This window comes from Triturus cristatus, chromosome 6 (genome assembly GCF_964204655.1).
Source record: "Triturus cristatus chromosome 6, aTriCri1.1, whole genome shotgun sequence".
NCBI classification, from domain to species: Eukaryota; Metazoa; Chordata; class Amphibia; order Caudata; family Salamandridae; genus Triturus; species Triturus cristatus.
In genome coordinates, this window is record NC_140589.1 from 531,748,908 (window position 1) to 531,763,229 (window position 14,322).

General features: G+C 48.7%; 1 protein-coding gene across 2 annotated transcripts in view; it reads left to right on the forward strand.

The window, feature by feature from the left end:
- SENP6 (SUMO specific peptidase 6) overlaps window positions 1-14,322 on the forward strand; it is a 755,486-nt gene that overhangs the window by 512,606 nt on the left and 228,558 nt on the right. For both annotated transcript variants that reach the window (XM_085610971.1, XM_085610972.1), the window contains one exon: window positions 3,449-3,541. In XM_085610971.1, coding sequence (XP_085467097.1) covers window positions 3,449-3,541 — 93 coding nt within the window. The remainder of the gene's footprint in view (window positions 1-3,448; window positions 3,542-14,322) is intronic.

Consider the following 14,322-nt stretch of genomic DNA (forward strand, 5'->3'; position numbering starts at 1 on the left):
TCAAACTTTCACTAATATAGATGTGCATTTCCTCCTGGAAAATTCCAGCCCGTAACCTGCCGCCCACCAAATTCTTGTACCTCCCCGTGCCAAGGACACGTTCCCGGCCGGCCGGCCTGATGTAGTGTCTTCGGCGTGAAGAAAAATACAATCCTTCGATAAGGGCCGGCCTGAACCGGTTCTCTCCAAGCGAATAACACCTCCTAACTAAAACACTGCCTATGACCTAGAAACATCCCAAGCTGCCAGAGCAGGAGGAAAGATGGAGTCTCTCCCGTTTAAGGCCTACCAGGCCTGAATTCAGCACGGCTCCATGAAATACCCTCACTACAGAACAGATTACCTCTAATGCTAACGAATCTATCCCCTAGGATATGTATGCAAACCCTGATCTATGGGGAAGAACACAGGATCATGTCGAAGTGCCTAATAAATAGGCTCTATACACTACTCTAACCCTTAGACTTGAATGGAAAGAGACTGAAGTCACCTAAATCACCCTTCAACACAATAAGACCGGAAAAATCGAGCAGTACACTGACTAATCAAAATTAGCCACATTAATACTCATTTGGCATATAAATACGCACTTGATCTCTATTTGATCTCTATTAATGAAATATTGAAAACTGGTGCTAAATGGGCCTCAAGGAGACCCTTGATTTGCAGGTGATTAAAAACCTCAGCATATCAGAGGTAACCATTGAGAAGTGGCATAGTGCATGTGTATATTGAGAAGAAATTGTATGCACTGTTATAATAGTTTTGACCTGGACATTTGTAAATATTTGGTCACCCAGAAGAGGTACATGGTCTGTGCCATATCATCATACTATTTACATAGATACATTTAAATACAGTGACTCTAAATTAAATTAATTTGTATAGGGTTTTTAGCCTGCATATCTAGCTGCTTTCCAGCCTCCAGGCCCATGATGGACACCTTTTTTAGAATGTGTGGATATATGATGCTCAGCACATTCACAAACGTCCTTTCTTGTTGCAGTTACCTACCATACCCTAAATCATGACTGCAACTTCTTAGACAAAACCCTCAATTTGATAGTACACCTGCAAAATGTGGCCCTACTGTCGGATGGAAGGATTTCTGCTCATGGTAGCATTAAAGAGGGTGCTGAGCTATTACACAAACATAGGTTAGACAATCTGGTCTCCCACTTAATTGCGGCTTTCGGGCCAGCCCAGAAGGGGTAGGCGCTTGCCAATGCTGCCATTGCCAGATGGTTCTTAGGCTATTTCAAGTTTGATAAACAGAACGTGCGCAGCCATAGATATTCATCTCATGTTTACCAAACATCTCAGAATTTTGAGGCCCGTCTAAACACCCACAAAATTGTACTAATACTCACACAAAAATTGCAACTCCCTCACAGTTCTGATCAGCTATTCTCTTTCTTCAAGGCCCATCCTTATTGCTTTAAATAAAACGTCCCCATCACCTTTTTTATTAATTCTTCTGACCACACAAGAGTGAGAAACTACAATGCTTTCTCATTTAGGGAACAAGTAATGGTAATCCTTGTGGCAACACTGTGCAGAAGAATACATCATTCATGACCTGTGCTAATCTAGCTTCTTATTGAAATAAAGTATCTTCTTTATCAGACCTGATAAACTGGCACAAGTGGACTCCAGTTTCCTCATTCTCCTCAAACTCAAATAGTACTTTCCAGTAATTATGGCTTATTGCTTGCATGTTATTTTAAGCTAACCCCAACCTAGTCAAGCTAGGCCCTTTCAACTATCTACAAGTCCATCTTAGTGCCATGCCACACTCTTTTGACTTTCAACTCTCACCCATGGTCTTTAATGTACTCAAGCTCCCGAAGATGATCCTCTTGAATGACTTAGCTCTGTCCTTTCACTGCTACACATACATCAACAACATCGTCCCTAAAACCAAGAGCATAAGTCCCCATTGAAATATATCTGAACAGCAGTGGCCTAAAACTACATGGGACTACATTCAAGGTCTCCAATAGTCTAACACCCAATCCAATCATCCAGTCACAGTGTTCTCCACTTTCTAGCTCTCATGTTTCTCTTTTCCAAAGAGCACCCATCTCCCCCACAGTTCAAGGGCTGCTCATTGAAGAATAAAGTTCCAAGATGCAGAGTTTTGCACTCACATTAATAACTTGGAACGTTCTCCTATACTTCTGCAGCGCATGCTTCAATATGCCTCCACCAGAAGGTTATGTTTGACCAGTGCCAAACTACTAGATAGATTTAAGTGCATGTGTGCCAGTAGTTAAGACAACTATTGCATCTCGCAGGTATCCACGCTATGGAAACTTTTCTGTCAACATTAAACCTAGTGCCTTCCTAGCATTCTTCTGCAAAGTCCTACACACTCGCTACTTTTCAGGCATTCTCCCTCCTGGCACTGCTTTCCTACATAGCCATCTTCTTTGTTGAGACAGACACTTTTACCACTTAGTTTTTGTAGAATCCTGTGTGGTATTTGAGAAACAAAAGAATAAGCAATACATTTCTACAAGAGAAAATATGATCGCATAAAGCAGACACTGCAGTATAAGTGTAAAGCACACACAGCCATCCTTGAGGTGGCAGAGATCAATGTGGATGCGTATGTTTATTAACTGGCACCTCACTACAGGTGACCTTCGATTTCTGGTTTGACTAGCTTGTGGATTCATTTGGCAAAAGATCAAACAGCCAAAAAAAAGGGCATGTCCATAAGCGTACAGGGCCTTGGGCTCTGCAACATACTCTTTTTAGGCAATTCTTGAAAAGCCAGTCCATTAAAACAGATTCTCCTTATCTGTGAATGAAGATGCAGTGAATGTGTAACACCAGACCAGGGCACCAACCACTAACTGGCATAACTGTTCTTGAATGTGTTCCAAGCCAAACAGCCTGCCAACCCACTTACTAAGATCAATCTTCCTCTCTATCTGCACCCTCTTGATAACCCCTCATAGGAGCCAGGTTTAACCTTTCAAATTGTTCACAACACTTTGTCCTATCCATGTTATTTTCCAACTCTGTCTTTTAAGGCGCCGAAATCCAGTCTTTTAACTTATTTTCATCTCATTGCCTCTCTGGACTGTGTTACTCTATGGATTTGGGATTAATAACTGGATTGGATTATATTGAATGTATGACACATCAAATAAGGCAAAAGGTTTGTACAACAAAAAGCCCTTGAAAGAAACATTGGATAAAATTATAACTAGATTCATTTGATAAAAGGTACTATGTCCTCAAGATTGAAATATGCATTGTTGTAACTTATTGGCTACTGGCCTGTAAATTTGTCTTGTGTAGATGGCTTACTAAATGCCCTCATGCATTTCCTCTGCTGTTATGTTAAAGTCCTAGGATGAAGCAGTTGCACTGAATAATCATTTGAGTGACCTAAAGTGAATTATTTCCTAAGTATCTTTTAATATTCAATTTTCAGACTACAGCAAAGACGACATGGAAGGGTGAAAACATGGACGCGGCATGTTGATATTTTTCAGAAAGATTTTCTTTTTGTTCCTCTGAATGAAGCGTATGTATAATCTCCATTCATTACTGTTTGTCTCTTATTAGTATTATTTGGCTTAGTAAATGACAAATATTTGATATTTTTGCTTACTGCTGTAAGATTATTGTTTTAAGTAGCGTTTGTGAACTAGACACCTTTTTTAATATCTTTATTTAAAGAATGAAATGGATTTGTAAGAGCACACAAATGCCCGAAGACATTAATGACTAGTTAGTTCAGGTGAGAGAAAACATGGCAAGATCTTGTTTCTGGGCATCTGCACCACCTAAGTTTATAACATTAAGACCCAGGTTTTCAGGTCTTTTCCAAAGGTGGTAATATGACATAAAAGGGAGATCGATAGCTTGGCCGTGGCCACTGAGAATGTTCTACATCCCCATCTTGCTTCACGAAATTTGGGGACCACTGTTAAATTTTGATTTGCCGAGCGAAGTTCTCTAGTAGGTACATACCACTGGAACATAGTTCAGATTTCTCCAGGCCCTGATCTATGTAGGGCCTTGTGAGCAATACATAAAGCTTTGAATATGATACGCCTTTTAACTGGTTACCAGTAAAGCTTGTTTAGTCCTGCTGAGTCTGAATGATTTTTGGGAATGTCTGATATAAGTATGGCGTACATTGATCATTACCAAAGGTTATAATAGATAACCTCTTTTTTGTAATACATTTGCTTAAAAAGCTCGATCCCATCATATTTTAGCTATGAGTGGCGAGGGTTTGGAGCAGTTTGGTTACCTGGCCTGTCCGCTTTCTCAGTGACAAGCAATAGCAAATATTGTATGATCTCTTTCAAAAGTGAATATCAGCAATCCACCTGAGACTATTCAACATCTGACAACCCCAATTAAAGATATTTTTTTATTAAGACTGCATAAGTAAAGATGGGAGATATTCCAAGTAAATGGCAGATATTTTATAATCTAGTTTTGCATAATTAGTTGTGGCACTAGAATGGTGGTAAGATCCATAAGTGGGTCCTTTGCTTGGTTTAACTATGTGTGAGGAGCTTCTCTTGTTTATTAAAAATTGATTAAACAGCAAATCGAGTAATACTTTGTAGGAAGCTGTCTCTTTATATAGTGGACAAAAACGAGGTACACTGTGTATAGAGTGCTTCTGTAAACCCTAGTTTGTTAATAGAGGCACAAATTACATGTCAAATGCTCTCTTTTATGGTAGTGTGAGCAGGCAGGTAAACTTATCGGAGGGTAATGCTAAGCATTTGTTGTACTCACAGAGGCAATAAATGAGACACGCACTCAAGAATAAAACAGACAAATTTAGAAAAATAAATCAGATTTGTATATAAATTTTGAGACCGAGAACTTCGATAGCAAGTAAGTACTTTTTTAAATATTGAATTTTTCAGGTAAGTAAAACAGTTACTAAAATGCGCCTTTACGCACAATGCTTGCCTTTGGAAGAAAAGACTTTGATAGCATACAGGTATTTACGGTCAGCTTCTGGGGTTCTCCTCATGGTCTTAAGGTCAGATGTTAAATTAACGCAAACTCTCGGTCAAGGAAGCCCTCAACGATCAAGCATTATGAATATCCGCTGTCACCATTCGGCTCAGCATTAAACTACTCGTTGCTCAGACTGCATTCTACCTGAGAATTTTTTTGATGTTGGAGACATTGACAAAGAAGCTTTCAACTTTAACACATTCTACAGTAGAGAAATATCATCAAAGAAAAGCTTGCAGCTATCGCCAAACAATGTGGGCACGCCATCACCTGCACAACTTTCATCTTTTACAGTTCCTGCAAAGGATTTGTTTCAGACTCTACTGAAGCCATTATGAGCAAAAGCCTCCTTTTCCAGCTGCCAGGTAGCATATGCTACAACCTGTTTATTTCAGCAGTTGCAGTGACCATGGCATCTCTGCAGCCTAGAGCAACCCCACAAGAATGATTTCCTTTATCACTAACGCTTCTACAGCTAGCACAAGAGAAATGTCTTGTTCCCACCATGATGAAAGTGAGCCACTGTAGGAAGCTGAGCTTCTGTTGCAGTAACCACTCCCCCCCCCCCCCCCCCCCCCCCCACCCCCCCCCACCCACACACTTTTTGCCAGACTACTGATGCGCTTTGACTTGATGTGCCCTGGGGCCCTACCAATCAGGTTATTTCACACAACTGTAGCTTGTATCCCCAATTAGCACCTCTCTGGCTACATGGAAGTCCCTTTTAAAAGGTACCATGGGTACCAAGGGCAATGCACTCAGAGGGCATCTTAGAGAGGCTCCCTGAAAAACGACCAGTCTCTGGTGGGTTCCCTAACTGGTACACACCAGCCTACCACCACAAGACATGTTTCTGGACCCCTGGGGTGGGAGCCTTCGCTTCCTGAGACCAAAATCAAAGCCTTTCCTGGGCAGAGGTGGTCACACCTCCCCGAGGCCAGGAAGAGGTATATTTGACAGTGTAGCTTCAAATGCCTTGCCTCTTTGTAACGCGAACCCCAGCCTCTCCTGCTATCAGGAGCAGGCCCCCTTCCTTTTCGGTGGGAAGACAGGTGGGAAAAATTAGCACAGCCCAAGGTGTGCCCACCTCTGCCAACCCCACCCCTCAGGTGGGGGAGGCAAGGTGAAGCCCACTCTTCAGTGCCCACCATCTTGCAGATGGCAGGCACTTTCCAATCAGGATTAACGATTGTGCCCACTCCACCAAGTGGGTTGAGCACATCAAGGGTGTAGTCACCCTAAAGCCAGTAGCTCATTGGTTATGACCTCGAGACCCCTAAAATGCCCCCTGAACCAAGAAGACAGATTCCTGCAACCTACGAAGGAGGACGAAAGAAGACGCCCAGCAGAGAAGACAGCAGAGAATAACTAATCAGTCCCCATCCCTACCCGCCTGTCTGCAGTTTCCAGAGATCCTGCGCCAAAAGTCGTCTTGTCCTGCAGCCAGCGACCTCCAGAAACCCTGGGAGGACTGACTGCCTCAACAAAGACCGGATCTCCTGTGAACAGTATCTCTGTTCAAAAGAAACTCCCAAGACAGACTCTGAGCCTGCTGGGGAGAACAAAACACGACGCTTGGAACCACCACTGCTCCCGACGCCTACGGGTCGAGTCAGAGTGGCCAACCGGTCCCAGCGAAGTCTCCCAGAGCTCCAGAGTCCCAAGCCCACCGTGGGTTGACCCCTCCAGGACTCCCCGACGTCACCTCAAGACTCTGAGAACCCCCCCCTCCACCACGAGTGGCCAGGTAAGGTGATATCTGACCTCAAAAGACACCCCTGCATCCAGCCGCCCTGGAGAAGAGAACCCAAGGTGCACCAACGTCCCCGAGCCATCCAACTTACCTGCCCAGCTGTTGGTTCCTCCCATAAGTCTTCCTGGACCGACCCTGCAGCCAAAATCCATACCCGGCAACTCCTATTGAAAACAGCAAGGCACCTGAGCCAGTAAACAACCCTGCACCCGTGTACCGCTGTGGGTGCACATTGTGTGCTAAATTGGAAACCCCTTTTTCCCTGAGCCTAACATCAGGACCTTTGCTCCCACAACCTTGTGACCTGCTTGTGAGCAGTTTCCAACCTGAGGCCCCCTATCCCCCATTGGATAAAATTGGGCCTCAGGACACTACACCCAGCCGCCCTAGTGCCGCTGAGGGTGCTTTGAGAGTGCATCCTTGACCCTGGGGGAACCCTGGTTAAAACCCGCAGAAACCCAACTCCCACAACAAAATACTTACCTGTAAACCAATAACTTCATTTCTTTCCATTGCATTGACTGCTTTTGTTTGAAAAATCTTCTAAGTGTGGAGTTGGTTTGTATGACAACTCTAAGAAACTGCATTTGTGTAAAAATTGAACTTCTTACCTTTTGTCTAGGAAATGTCTGTGTAATAGCTAGGCATATCACACTGATTAGCAAAAGTAACAAAGTAATCCAAGAAGTATCATGCACAGTAATCTATAAAGTAACTGAAAGGTAATTTTGAACTGTTGACTTACATGTAAATCAACCAACTGCATTTGAATCTGCATTCTAATTGTATAAAACTGCATTATACCTGTAAAAGTATTATTTCACTTACCTGCACCAGGCCTCGCTTGGTTCCAGAAATAAATTAGCTAAATAATATTTTTATACAAACAAATTGGTCTGAGTTCAGCCTTCAAGTGTGTGACGTCATTTCTTGCCTGAGTGTGTACAATAAATGCTTAACACCACCCTCTAATAAAGCCTTACTGCTCGCCTACACTACCACAAAGAGAGAGTCAAGTATTATCTACTTTTACCACTGCCTACCTTTGGGGTTCCACTGGACTCTGTGCACACCATACCTCATGTTGGTATAGAATATATAGAGCCAGCTTCCTACAGTCACCCCTTGACTGGCAAAAAAAGTACAAACTTTTGGAACAGTAGCCAGATTTCTTACATCTTGAGCCAAAATTGGATTCAGTTATTCGTTCTGTGGTTCAAAGAGACATCTGCTAGTCCTATTCGGGTACACAAGGGTGGATCCCTAAGGATTGATGATATGCATCCATCGCAGCCCTTAATGTTATCGCTACAGCACTTTTCGGGAAGAATTACCAATCCCTGTGAGTATTGCAGAAGTTTGCGGATGATCTCCCCAAGGAACGGAAACATGATTTTTATCATGTGCTAGGTTTTCTGCTGTCCAGCCAGGTGAGAAGACCAGATTTAAATTTGGTGGAATCTGCAATATCTGGTTTCTGCCTTGAGACAATCATCATGGCACCACCGCCCAGCACTGAAATCTAATTATTATAAAGCAGTGTCATTCCATGCAGTGGACTTATAGTATTGTATAAAGCTGTTCAGAAGCAAAAATCAGGATAAATTCCACCTTTATTGCCAAGGACTGATGGTCCAATTTTTTTGCTGTTCCAACAGCAGTAGAGGTGATGTATCATCAGAGGCAAGACTTTAGAACCAAGTCAGTCGGCCAATCTCTGAACAACCGTCGTTCAACATGAGACAATGACTCTCCTGTCTCCTCCTATTTGGTACTTCACTCAATTGGGTGAGGTACTGGCATATGTTTTTATGTTATGTTCTTTTCCTGGGATTCAGTCTGCACACCATAGACATGGCCAAACAACAATGTCCCTTTTTAGGTCTCGCCTGACATTGGCAGCGCACATGCGCTGCTCTCACCACACGCTGCTCTCTCCATGCAAGGGCCTTTTGGAATCAATACGGATTACAAAACGTGCACGCGGACGGACAGAAGATGTGCATGCGCGGCGTGGAATTACACGTGACATCAGATAGGTGCCGCTGCAGATTTACTGCCAAAACGTGCACGCGGACAAACAGAAGATGTGCACGCGCTGCGTTTCTGCACAACGCACGCATGGCGCGCTTTCGCTTGTTCTTTATCCCACTCCTTCTGTTACAGCCTCCTTCTCGATGTATCCCTCGTTTCCACTGTTTTAGTCTTCTACCATTTCCGTGTTTACCTCTTATTTACTCAGCTTTTCCTGCACCCCATACACATAACTGTACTCTTCTGTATACAGTTACATCTTGCACGCTCCAAATATAGCAGCCTTTTATTAAACAAATGCAGCCCAGTGGATTTTCCTTGTTTTCTCTTGCTGTGGTGAGCGCTGCCTGTGCTCAGACTCCGTGCCTAGAAGCCCCCGATGTTAGTGGCTGGGAGAGGATGGGTCATTACAGAGCTGCTGACTTTGGAACTAGGCAATCAGACTCGAGTCCCAGCATCGGCTCAGCACCCTGTGATTTCAGGCAAATTGCTTCACCTTCGCTCGTTCACGATATGAATGCGTCCCTGTGTTATGTAACTGGTACTCGTGTAAAGCGCTCCCTCTGGTCGGTTTCGCGTTAAATAAAACTGCTATGATGAGAACTAAACGAGATCTGAACCCAGCCTGTCCCAGACCTTCAAGGCTGAGAGGGAACCCACCAATCAGAAGGCAGAACAGCAGCGCGTCATCACTCACCAGGTGGATCCTGGCTTCTGTCCTTTTGTGTTCCCGTCTGATCCTTTTCACTGTGCTTAGAAGCCCCTGTTACCTGTCCTGGCTGCAGACCACAACGAGGTGTCTGCACAGGGGTGTCACCCCCCAATCCCAGTTGTTTTTTTGTTTTAAAACACCCTTTATGTGTACTGTATCAGCTTGTCACACCTCCGTGGCATAAGAACCTGCCTGTGAGAAATATCTTATTGTTTTAGATCGCACCAGGCCTTCACAAGATTGTGAATAAACAGGACGTTTTCCTTTTGATAACGATAAAGACGACCGGCCCATGCCTCTCTTGTGTCTGAATAGCATGTTTTGACTCACTCAAACATCTTGCTGTGTGCTCAGTTCACAAAACAATCATAGTGCTATGCATAACTACATTTTGGGGTATTTTGGAAAACACTTGCTGTTTGTAGCTTAACATCTGAAAGAAACACGTTAGTTAGATTACTCACCTTAGAATATCCCCAGGCGTCAGGCTGGATCCGGAAAGATTTTTGTAGCAATACCCCTTGCGCGTCGCTAGGCGTCGTCTGCGGCTCCGCGTCCGTCGTTGGCGTCGTGCGCCGGAATGATGTCGTCTGAGTACTTAGACGCCGCCCTCGCGCGCTGATGTCAGTTGTTATTTTTTCCGCGCCAGTAAGCGCCGATCCGGGAAGAGCTTACCCCTAGTCTTTTTTTGACTAACTTTTTGACCTCTTTTGGTTACTCGACTCGACATCTGGTGCCGGTAGGATGCCTGGATTCGAGCATTGTGACGCCTGTCACCGACTGATGTCGGTAACGGATCACCATCGCCGGTGCCTGTACTGCCTGGGGGCCGACCATGATGCGGAGTCGTGCCCCGACTGTCAGGCCTTGACGTCGAAGGCTAGGCGGGAGCGGTCCCGTAAGCTACTCGAGCTTCGACACTCGGCTCCGCGTCGCTCTCGGTCCCGGTCCAGGAGGAGGTCCAAGGACCGTTCGCGAAGCCGCAGCCATCGACATTGCTTGTTGGGATCTTCGGGTAAGTCCCGTCACTCCAAACATTCTAAGAAGTCCAAGCGGCGTCCTCGCTCTTCGGACTCCGGTCGCGCGAACCGGCCGAGGGTCCGGGTGGTTCCACCCCCGCGGCCCTGTCGGAGCCGCAGCAGCCGCGCTCGTCCCCATACCCTCCGGTCTCTGGGACTGACGCGACTCCGGCGGAGGCCAGTGCTTTCCTCTCGGCCATGAGGAATCTGGCTCCGCCGTCGACGCCTACCGGCGCGCCTTCGGGCCCCGCAGGGTTGACTGGGCGACCTCGCGTGCCGGCGGCTCCGGCCCCGACGCCGCAGGTCCCCTAGGGATCCAGGCCTGGATCTCTGGCGGCGCCGGTCGACCTCACGACGCCTCCTCCGCCGGCGCCGACACCGGTTCCGTCCCCGCATGGCGTCGAGCCTCAGTTTAGCCCTATTCTGGACCCGGCGTCGGTACGGCGCCGTCCGACGCCGATACCGGCGCCGATGGGTGACCGCTTCATCCACCGTCCGGCTCCGATCATTCCTCCTGTCTACCAGGAATCGGATGATGAGGGCGACTGGGAGGGGTCTCAGGACCCTCAGGCCGAACAGGCCCAATTGTCTCAGGACTGGGCAGAGGAATTGGGGGACGCCAGCGTTTTGGATACCTCTCCAGACGCTGGATTCATCTCTCCTCCGACTGTGGCCTCGGAGGAAGGTGCAGCCTTTTCTGTGGTGCTGCGCAAGGCGGCCGAAGCCCTGGGGCTCGAGTTGCCTGCTGTGGCTGTGAGGACTAACGTCCTCACTGAGGTCCTTCAACCGACAGCAAGCTCCACTGAGCCTCTGCTGCAGTTTAATGAGGCCCTCATTGACGTTCTCCAGGGCACTTGGTCCAAGCCCTCCACAGTCCCTCCTGTGGACAGGAACGTTGCCCGGCGCCACCGCCCTGCTCCGGGCGACCCCACATTCCTCTCCCACCACCCCACCCCGCGAGCCTGGTTATCCAGGCCTCAACCTCCCAATCCTCCTTCCCGTCCGCTCCTCCGGATAGGGAATCCAAGAGGTTGGAGCAGTTTGGCAAGAAACTGTTCTCGTCCCTGAGTTTGGGACTGCGGTCTTTAAATACCGCTTGCCTTTTTAGACCGTTACTCCCACTCGCTGTGGGATGCGGAGGAGGACGTGCTGCCCTTGTGCCCGGAGGAGGCCCGGGGGCGACTCACCCAAGCTCTTGCTAACGGGCGAGATGCAGCGTGGCACTCCATTAGATGTGGACTAGACACCACGGACTCGCTGGGTCGGGCAATTTCCACCACGGTGGCGCTTTGGCGTCACGCCTGGCTGAGGTCCACGTTGTTTTCAGGGGATGTCCAAAGCTCCCTCATGGACATGCCCTTTGATGGCACTCGCCTTTTTGGCGAGAAGGCGGACAGTGCGCTGGCCCGGTTCAAGGACTCCCGGTCCACGGCCAAGTCCTTGGGTCTTTCGGCCCTGCGGCCGCAAACTTCCGCCTTTCGTCCCTTTCGTGGCCAAGGAAGGGGCGCCTCCTCACGCATGCCCAGCCACCGGCCGCAGAACCAACCTGCACGCGGTCGCGGTTTCCGCCGAGGCGGTTCTGGAGGACAATGTGCCGGTAAGTACACATCCACCCCGGCAGCATCTGCCTCATGCCCTCCTAGTCCGAACTTTCAGGTCCATTCAACGCCAGTGGGGAGCAGAGTTCGCCATCACCTGCTCCACTGGCGCTCCATCACTTCGGACAGGTGGGTGCTGCAAATCGTCCGAAGGGGCTACTCCCTCCCCTTCGAGACGACCCCTCCAGCCATGCCACCGCAGAACCACCGTATGTCGGGGGATCATTTGCATCTTCTCCGGGAGGAGGTTTCGGCCCTCTTGGCCAAAGAGGCCGTCGAGCGCGTTCCTGGTCCAGAAGTAGGTCGTGGTTGCTATTCCCACTACTTTCTGGTTCCCAAGAAGGGCAAAGGGGGCCTACGCCTGATCTTGGATCTCAGAAGCGTGAACGCTTTACTCCGGAAGGAACGGTTCAAGATGCTCACTTTGGCTCAGGTTCTTGCTGCCCTAGACCCTGGAGACTGGATGGTAGCGTTGGACTTGCAGGACGCTTATTTCCACATCCCCGTCCTGCTGGCCCACCGGCGTTACCTGCGGTTCACGGTGGGTCAGGAGCACTTTCAGTTCACCGTGCTCCCCTTCGCCCTCACCAGTGCCCCTCGGGTGTTCACGAAAGTGATGGCGGTGGTCGCAGCTCATCTGCGCAGATCAGGGGTCCCAGTCTTCCCCTATCTCGACGACTGGCTGCTGAAGGCGGGCTCGCCCCAGCAAGTCGTCTCCCACCTCCAGACTACGGCAGACCTCCTGCATTCGCTGGGTCTCTCCATCAATGTGCCGAAGTCGCACCTGAGTCCCTCCCAAAAGCTCCTTTTCATTGGGGCGGTTCTCGATTTGGCGCAGTTCCGGGTCTATCCGCCCGAACAGCGGGTCCTGGACATTCGAGCCCTGAGTCCCATCTTCCGGCCTCTGTCCTGGATTTCGGTCAGGTTGGTGCTACGGCTTCTGGGGCTGAGGGCCTCCTGCATCCTGTTAGTACCTCATGCCAGATGGCGGATGCGGGCTCTGCAGTGGGACCTGAAGTTTCAGTGGGCCCAGCATCGAGGCAACCTGTCTGACCACGTCTTGATCTCGGAGGGCACTGCGAAACAGCTGCAGTGGAGGCTCACGAATCGCGATTGGGTCAGCGGCAGATCCCTCTCCCTTCCCCAACCGGAGCATGTGGTAGTGACGGATGCGCCCCTCCTGGGATGGGGGGGCCCTATGGGAGAGGCGGAGATCAGAGGACTCTGGTCTCCGGCGGAGACCCGGCTCCATATCAATCTTTTGGAGCTGAGGGCGATCCGACTTGCACTGAAAGCCTTCCTTCCCTCTGTCCGGGGAAGTGTCGTGCAGGTGTTCACAGACAACACCACCGCCATGTGGTATTGCAACAAACAGGGCGGGGTGGGGTCGTGGACCCTTTGTCAGGAGGCCCTGCGCCTCTGGACATGGCTGGAACACCAGGGCATCACCCTAGTGGTTCAACATCTGGCGGGCTCTCTGAACGCCAGAGCGGACGAACTCATCCGCCGGTGCATGATGGATCACGAATGGCGTCTGAACTTTGACGTGGCGCAAGGTCTCTTTCTGCAGTGGGGAGAGCCTTGGTTAGATCTATTCGCCACCGAAGAGAACGCGCAATGTCAGCAGTTCTGCGCGTTGGAGTTTCCAAGGCGGCACTCGCTCGGAGACGCTTTTCGAAGATCAGGCGCGACCGGGCCCAAGTCATCTTGGTGGCTCCGGATTGGGCACGAAGGTACTGGTATCCCGAACTACTCAATATGTCCATCGATCCCCCGATACGACTGCCTCTTCAGGAGGATCTTCTGTCGCAGCAGCAGGGGACGGTCCTCCACCCGAACCTGTCCAGCCTCCACCTGCATGCGTGGAGATTGAGCGGCGGCAGTTGATGCCATTTGACTTGCCTCCTGAAGTCTGTGATGTCATTCTGGCAGCCAGGCGTCCCTCCACAAAGACTGTATACGCCTGCCGGTGGAACAAATTTGTGGCATGGTGCACAGCAAAAGCTGTGGATCCCATTTCTGCCCCTCTTTCTGAGGTTCTCCTCTTTCTTCGGCCCAGCAGGGCTCTGCTCTGGGCACCTTGAAAGGTTATCTTGCTGCTATCTCTGCCTTCCTTCGGCTTCCTGATCAGCCTTCTCTTTTCAAGTCCCCTGTTGTTTCAAGCTTTCTCAAGGGCATTACTCATATGTACCCTCCTGT